Genomic DNA, 8,788 nt, shown 5'->3' on the forward strand with positions numbered 1-8,788 from the left:
AGGTGGAGAATCCTAAGCAGGTTCTGTGCTGACAGCATAGATTTGGATGCAGGGCTCAAACTCCCCAATCGTGAGATCATGATCTGAGCCGAAACCAAGAGGTGGACGCTTAAAAACTGAGCCACCCAACTGTCCCTAATGTGAAATTTCTTAAAGTTTCACCACTCTCGGGGCACCTGGGTGGTTCAGTCAGTTAGGTGTCCGACTTTGGCTCAGGTCATGATCTCATAGTTCGTGGGTTCACATCAGGCTCTGTGCTGACAGCTTCAGATTCTGTATCTCCTTTTCTCTCTGCCTCTTCCCCACTAGTGCTCTCTCTCAAAAATAAATTAAAACGTTTTATAAAAAAATAAAAAAAGTTTGCCACTCTACTGTTGTCTTCACAATTTTTTTCTAAGTCACTGACATCTATTCTAAGACTTTTAACGCTCATTTGCAGGCACAATGCCATGACTGCTAACTGGCCAACAATAATTGTGAGATACATCTGGATATCAGTATTGTTAAAATGTGAAAAATATTTCCAAAATTGAAGTTTTTTGTTTTGGGGGTTTTTGTTTGTTTGTTTTTTAAGTAGACTCCATGCCCAATGTGGGGCTTGAACTTACAGCCCTAGGATCAAGAGCCAGATGCTCTACTGACTGAGCCAGCCAAGAGACCCCCCCCAAAATGAAAGTTTTTTATGTTAAAAGCATGTGCACCTTAGAATTGATAAAATATGGTAATTCATCATAATTGCCACATAGTCTTAAAATGTGATATAACATGAAAAACAAAATAAGAAAGCTTATATTTTAGGGGTTTTTTTCCAGTGGCAGTGATGGGGCTATCTATACACAACCAGTCAGACTATCATATACTCCTTTTTGTTATCCAGACACTCTCAATGCAAAACACGTAGCTGGTGTTACAAATACAACCCAACATATGAAGAACATATGAAGACATGTCTGGCAAATAGATGCCCAATCGGAATGAACAATGGCCAGGACAATAATTGATCCACAAATGGAACGGATCTGGCGTCCCAAGAATAGTGCTTTTAGATCAGTGCTCAAACTTGAACACACCTTTGAATTACCCAGAAGGGCCTGTTAAAACACAGATTGTTGGGACCCACACCCCCATTTCTGATTCAGTCGGTCTGAGGAGAGCCCAAGAAGTCATATTTCTAATAAAGTCCCAGGTGGTGCCGACGCTGCTGGCCCTGGGGCCACACCCTAAGAACCACGGCCTCAGACCACAACACCTAACTCAGTCATAGACCAGAGAACAGATTCGGAATGAGGTGTACTCTGAAAACATGAAATTAGATATAAAAGAGTTCCTAGACCTTAATGCTGAAGGCCAACAGAAAAAATACTTCATTTTTAAGCCATTTTTTGTTTTTCTTTTGTTTTTTATTTTCTTAGAGAGAGAGAGAGAGAGAGAGCACGCAGGCAGGGGAGAAGGACACAGGGTGAGAGAGAGAGACGATCCCAATCAGGCCTCACACTTAGTGCAGAGCCCAAGGCAGGACTCCATCCCACAGTCCTGGGGTCATGACCTGGGCTAAATCAAGAGTTGGACACTCAACTGACTGAGGCACCCCTGGAGCCATTTTGTGAAGAATATACTGAATCCAGACTAGATTTCTATCAAGTATATAAAGAAATTTTAATCATTTATTCAAATAGCATGTTTAGTTTGGACCCATCCATGGACACCAAAAAAAGAAAAAGTTTATCATGTCTGAATAATCACAAATTTCATTTCACCAGGCTCAATCTAGTAAAGTTTTACTATGCACAAGAATTAGACTTTCTCTCTTTTTTTTAATATTTTATTGTCAAATTGATTTCCATACAACATCCAGTGCTCTTCCCCACAAGTGCCCTCCTCCATCACCACCAGAATTAGACTTTCTCTATCCCTACCCACCTCATCCCCACTATACACACCCAGAAAAATGTTTACTATAGATGACTTCTTTTTTTTTTTAATATTTTTAATGTTTTATTTATTTTTGAGAGAGAGAGAGACAGCATGAGCAGGGGAGGGCCAGAGAGAGAGGAAGACACAGAATCTGAAGACAGGATCCAGGCTCTGAGCTAGATGTCAGCACAGAGCCCAACGTGGGGCTCAAACCCACAAACCGCGAGATCATGACCTGAGCCGAAGCTGGGTGCTCAATCAACTGAGCCACCCAGGCGCCCAAGATGACTCTTGAAAAAGTCTACACAGAACTAAATTCGGTTTAACCATAACATTAAACTTTTTCATTTATAACCTTAGGAACTACTATCTAGAAAGGTTGTTCGTTTTTTTTTTTTTTTTTTTTAACAAAGAATGTTGAAATAGTATTCTGTATCCAAGCATTAAATTTAGTAAACTGTGGGGGGGAATATTCCGTAAAGTATAAAAACAATACTAAGGGAGGTGATGAGGTGATGAAATGTCAGTTTTCAAAGACTTTAAAACAGAACTAAATCCACCAGCCAAATATGGGGAAATCTGAGCATCAAAATGAGTGATCAGAGGGGGCCTGGGTGGCGCAGTCGGTTAAGCAACGGACTCCGGCCTGTGGCTTAGGTCATGATCTCACCGGTTTCCACTGACAGCACAGAGCCTACTTGGGATTCTCTCTCTCCCTCTCTCTCTGCCCCGCCCCCACTCTTGGGCATACACTCTCTCTCTCAAAGTAAATAAATAAATAAATATGTTTTAAAAATGAATGACAAGAATGTTTGGTAACCCACGGAATAAAATCTAAACAAAAAATCTTAAGAGATGAGGTGGGAAACCAACTTGACAATAAACTATAAAAGAAAAAAAAAGAAAATTAAATAAATAAATAAAAACAAAAATAAAAGGGGTAAGGAGAAAGAAGAACTCTTCTTTATAGAAGAATACCAACCTAACAAATTAAAATAACAAGAGAAAGTCACCGTCTTACTGGCAAGAATCATCAATGGCTACCAAGCCACAGCATGAAAGGCTCACCAGGAAACAGGACACACAGCCTCAGACTATTGTCCCACAGATTACTTGTCATAGAGCGATGGGTGTTAATGCAGAAATCAGGCTACCCGTGAAATGATCAAATTTAACATCACCAATAATGGGATAAACTGATCACATGTGCCGCCTAACCTGATGGAGACTGAGAAACAACACTGTCATCCTACGTAATACTGCTGCTGAAATGTTTAACCTGGATCTAATCATGAGGAAACAATTAGACAAACAAATTGCAGAACATTTTACAACTGAGGCTTTTCAAAAATGCCATGGTGATGGATGCCTTCCCTCCTCGGCGTGACCTCAGCACCCAGCCTGACCCCGGCCCGAGGCGCTGCTACCCCAGTGAGAGCAAGGACTTGGACCAGGACGGAGGAGAGCGACGCTGTTGCTGGACCCTAGCAGCCCCCCTCCCAAAGCCCTCAGTGGAGCTGAGCCCAACCCGCACGGCCCGCCTTCCGCCCACACTGAAGAGCTGGCCCAGCTCCCCTCCTCCGGGCCCTCGGCCACCCCTCGGCCATCGCAGCCGGCAACATCACCCATGCATCTGCTGAGGCCTCCCAGGGCGTGGGGCAGCGCAAGTGCGCGGACCTGGCAGGGCAGCAGAGCGCCCCCTGGCGGTGCTGGGCAACAGCCTGACCCGCAGGAAAAGCCGCGGCCGCTGTGGTCTCACACAGCGGCCGGCCCGCCCGGCACAGGCCACCCAGCGCATCCGCTCCTCCGGCCAGCAGCAGGTCTCCAGGACAGCTGCTCAGGCCTCAGTGCACTTTCTCAGACCGCAGTGGATACAAAAGAGGAGCTGGGGATTCCTGGGGGGTGGGGGCTCAGTCAACTGAGCATTTGACTCTTGATTTCAGCTCAGGTCATGATCTCACCGCTTGGGAGTCTGAGCCCCAGGTCTGGCTCTGTGCTGACAGCGCAGAGCCTGCTTAGGATTCTTTCTCTTTCTCCCTCTCTCTGTCCCTCCCTCCTCATGCTATCACTTTCAAAATAAATAAACATTAAAAAACATTTTGTATAAAGAGGAGCTCATTGTACACCGTGGGATCCCACGAAGAGAGGGATGCTTAGACAAATCTTTTTCTCCTCTCACCTCGCCTCCACCGTGTGTCCCTTGGCCCCCAGCCTCACTGAGGCTTAAACAGTACCCTAACTTACTACTATTCACAGAGAAAAGTTGAGAGGAGAAGAGTGAGACTGAAAGCCTGAGCAAGTGAGGATGGAGCAAGGGAGGGTAGAATCATTTGGGATTGGCCTTCGACGCCCTGGCCAGGGACGGGGGATGGTCAAAAGGTTAGGGCCTCGTAGATCTTCACTGTCTCTGGGAAGGTGGAGGCACCACTGTGAGGGGGATCCCTAGGGAACCTATGGGGGTTCCCTCACACCCTTTCTCTTGGCCTCACTCCTGTCTTCCTCTCCCTGACTTCACATGTGCCTCACTAGGATTTGTGACTAGGGTCCAGATAGGCTTGAATTTGAATGAACTGAGTTTGTATTTCTAACACCCTGAGTTTTTACATGTTGGGGTTTTGCGGTTTTGTTTCGGTTTGTTACCCTCAATAAAGGAAGTGTATTTATCTGGGAAAAAAACGTCATGGTGAAAGACGAACAAAAGGCTAGGGAACTATTCTACATTAGTGGAAACTAAAAAGATATAATAAGTAAATGCAATACATGAGTCTTGACTGGAATCTAGATTAAAAAAAGAAAATAGCTACAAAGGAAATTCTTGAGACAACTAGAGAAATTTGAACCAAGTCTGTATATTAGATGATGTCTGCACATAACAATTGCTTCACAAAATATGTACATGTTACAAAAAGAAAGATACAGTGAATGTGGCCAGGACAGGAACAGCTGGCCACCCAGGCAAAGTGTGCACAGGGGTGGTTCAAGGTACTCTTCTCGGAACTTATGTGAGACGGACTTTTCAACATAAAAATTTGGGGAGAAAAGAAAGCAAAGTTGGAGACAATGAACTATGACAGACTTAAGTCACTGAAATCTGAAACACTGAGCAAGATCCTTGAGAGGCTCACGGCCACCAGACGTCCCCCTTTACCTGCGACGTTTAAGCACCGATGGAGAGGGGCCAGCACCGGCTCCAGCAGGAACTTCGCGGCCAGTTGTGGGCGTTCTCTCGACAGAGTTATAAAGGTAGTTGTGGCCACTCTCTGAAACTGTCGCGCTGTCAATTTATCTTGAAAGTGAAATAAATCTAGAATCTATGAGAAAAAGTATATGAGGTAAATACGAGGTTCTTTGCAAGGAGCATTACATTAAATAAAGAGAAAGCGCTATTTCTTTAAGCCAAAAAACAAACCTACTGCAATAATACTGAGTCAACAGAAAAAATGATGTTATCAAATTTATAAAATAAATGTTCATTGTAGAAAATTTGCAAAATAAAGTTTTAGGAAGAAAAATCATCCCAGAGCACTAAAACATTTATGGTATATTTTCCCCAATGTATATCTGTATAATTTTTTTCTTTTTAACAAAGACCCCACATAAGATTCAGTTTCACATATTGTTGAAATCTTCTCATATTGTAAATTCCTCAAAAATATTGTACTTAAGTTGTATATAAGAATTTATTAAATTATTTCCTAACATCCAGACATTCAGTTTTGTCTCAGAATTTTGCTATCATAGTACACCTGAAACAAATCTAACACTGTACGTTAACTATACTGGAATTAAAATTAAAAACTTAAAAATAAATTTTTTTGCTATTATAAATAGCACCATCAAATGAAATTTCTGGATCAAGGCATATAAATATATTTAGGGTCTGAAAAGCCTGTCATGCCTGACCTATCCCAGAAAGGAGTCTATTTTATTCTCAAAGATAAACATAGATCTCCTGTGCCTATAAGTGGTTCCCCCTAATATAAACAGCCAATAAAAAGTGCATTTCTCTTCCTGACATAAAAGTGAGTCTTGTACTTTATGGCAGACAGGAGTATCTTCTGTCCAAAAACTGTATGTGACCTTTGACAGGGCCAGAGAGAGACTGAGCAAGTGTGAAGCCTGTGACTGGTTTCATCATTTTGTCAAGAGCCGAAACTGGAACTACTCGATTCAGAAAATACTTACTCGTCATTGCAAATGCGAATTTTGTCCTGTAGGAAGATTTACATGTAGTATTTTTCAATATAAGATCTTTGCATTGTGATACTTTGTTCTCACCATGCCTACCCACGAGAACCCTGAAGATGAGCGTAACAATGGAATGACCTTCTCTGGACTGCTGTGCCTTATATCTAACTGCGTGGGGCAGGCTAACCGAGAATACTCCTCCCACGTTTTCCATATATAAGATTAGCAAAAAAGGGAAACCCCTGTAACACACTGTGTAAGCAAAGGTGTGGGAAAACAGACACACAATACCAAGCAAAAATTTAAATGCACATAACCTTGGAACCAACTGTTTCAATTCTAGGGATTTTTCCCATGGCAATATTTGCATGTATAAAAAATCTATAGATATTAACTGTAGCATGGTTAGTAGCAGCAAAAGTATGGAAACAACTCAATGTCCATTAATAGGAGGCTGGTTAAATAAATTATGGTACATTAATATGGTGAAATACTAGGTACCCATGAAAAGAATGAGGCAATTCTGTATGAAATTATTTCCAAGGTACACTGGGTTTTTTCCCAATTTTTTTAATGTTTACTCATATTTGAGAGAGAGCGAGCTAGCACTGCAAGAGCAGGAGAGGGACAGAGAGAGGGAGACAAAGGATCTGAAGCAGGCTCTGTGTGACAACAGAGACCCCAATGCAGGGACAGAACCCAAGAACTGCCAGATCATGATCTAAGCCAAAGTCGGATGCTTAACTGACTGAGCCACCCAGGCGCCTCTCTGCAAGGTACACTGTTAAGAAACAAAATGAAGGGGGGCCTGGGAGGCTAGTTGGTTAAGCATCTGATTTCAGCTTAGGTCATGATCTCGCAGTTTGTGGGTTCGAGTCACGCATCGAACCTGTGCCGACAGCTCAGAGCCTGGAGGATGCTTCAGATTCTGTGTCTTCCTATCTCTCTGCCTCTTCCCTGCTCTCGCTCCGTCTCTTTCTCTCAAAAAAATAAATTTAAAAAGTTAAAATTTTTTTCAAAAAAGGCAAAATGAGAAGCTGTGTGTAGCATGTTATTATTTGGATAAAAATTTGAATATATATAGATACATAGACATTTAGTTGTACAGACATTAATACACATAATATCCCTGGAAAACAGACAAGAAATTGGTAAGAGGGACTACTTCTGAGGGACTAGAAATGAGAGGAAGATTTGTTTTTCTGTTTACTCTTCTGTGCTTTTTAAACTGTCTACCATGTTAATTTACCTTGCTTACTTAATATTTCTTTTTAAACTAATTAAAACTACACAGAAAAGATAATGAACATGATGAAACTTCAGTTTCATCTTCCAGCTCTGAGAGGGAGCTGAACTACCCACTTAACAATGGCGCGGCGGTCTTCGACCTAACAATCAGGGGGGGGGGGGGTTCTCTTTCCCAGGTGTTTATTCACTTACTTAACAAGGCCCCTCAGTGAACAATAGACCTAAATATTATATTGCTTTCACCTCCACATTAGATGGGGCACCTGGGTGGCTTAGTCCCTTGAGCATCCGACTCTTGATTTTGGCTCAGGTCATGATCCCAGGTTATGGGATCGAGCCCCACTTCGGGCTCTGTGCAGGGCATGGAGGCTGCTTAAGATTCCCTCTCTCCCTCTGCCCCTCTCCCTCGCTCATGCTCTCTCTCTCTCAAAATGAACAAAATAAACATTAAAAAAAGAGACTGAGTCCCCTCACTGAACAAGCTTACATATTACACTGCCTTCACCTCCACATTAGAGAAACACTAACAGTCCTCTCTCTGTGCATAAGCAGATAATCCTCACACAGTGAAAAGAAACAGCATCGTTTACCTGGGGGCAGAGACCCCTATAGTAATCCTCTGGCGAAAGCGACTGCTGGGGACAAGAGGCCAGGATCTGTGCAATCAAGTCACACTTCTTCCAGTCGGCAGCCGCTGCCTCTGCGTCACTCCCGCCAGCCGCCCCGGCTGCCAGAGATGGACACAGATGTCAAACCTCATGACTAGTCCCCCTGCGCGGGCTTAATATTCTGGCAGAAAAGTGTTTTTTCTCTACTCAAAACTGTTTTTCTTTCATCAGATCATCTACCCCCCTGCACTTTCCTTTCGATGTTGGTTTCTATGAAGTTCGGATGAAAAAGGGGCTTAATCACTGTAATATATTATGATCCACATAACTTGAATACTAGCTTCCTCTCAGTGCTTATTACCTTTACTATTATATACTTTATATGCATTTGTCAATTAAACTGCTTTAAACCAAAGCTAGGCAGTAACAGGTACCAGATTTTACCTTACCACTTTAAATTATTGGAAAATTGAACAAAATATATAAACAATGGTTTTCAGACACTGGACAACAGGCAGCCCAGGACACTGACCCCTGAGAGAAAAAAGGAAACAAGGTGAGCCCCATGGATACCCTGGCCTACTAGCTAGAGAAAGTTTTAAGGCCACAGTACAGAAAAGCTGAGCCAAAACAAAGCCTGGCATCTTGAGTTAAAAGAAACCTTGTTTAGGGGCACCTGGGTGGCTCAGTCAGTTAAGCATCCAACTTTGGCTCAGGTCATGATCTCACGGTTCGTGGGTTCGAGCCCCGCATTGGGCTCTGTGCTGACAGCTAGCTCAGAGCCTGGAGCCTGCTTCGGATTTTAAGTCTCCCTCCCTCTCTGCCCCTCC

General features: G+C 42.9%; 1 protein-coding gene across 1 annotated transcript in view; it reads right to left on the reverse strand.

The window, feature by feature from the left end:
• The window catches only part of TANGO6 (transport and golgi organization 6 homolog), a 189,381-nt gene that overhangs the window by 156,652 nt on the left and 23,941 nt on the right, over window positions 1-8,788 (reverse strand). Inside the window, exons 5-6 of the mRNA XM_029925765.1 lie at window positions 7,941-8,077; window positions 5,063-5,225 (exon numbers count right to left, since the gene is read on the reverse strand). Coding sequence (XP_029781625.1) covers window positions 5,063-5,225; window positions 7,941-8,077 — 300 coding nt within the window. The remainder of the gene's footprint in view (window positions 1-5,062; window positions 5,226-7,940; window positions 8,078-8,788) is intronic.

Source organism: Suricata suricatta, chromosome 16 (assembly GCF_006229205.1).
Source record: "Suricata suricatta isolate VVHF042 chromosome 16, meerkat_22Aug2017_6uvM2_HiC, whole genome shotgun sequence".
NCBI lineage: Eukaryota > Metazoa > Chordata > Mammalia > Carnivora > Herpestidae > Suricata > Suricata suricatta.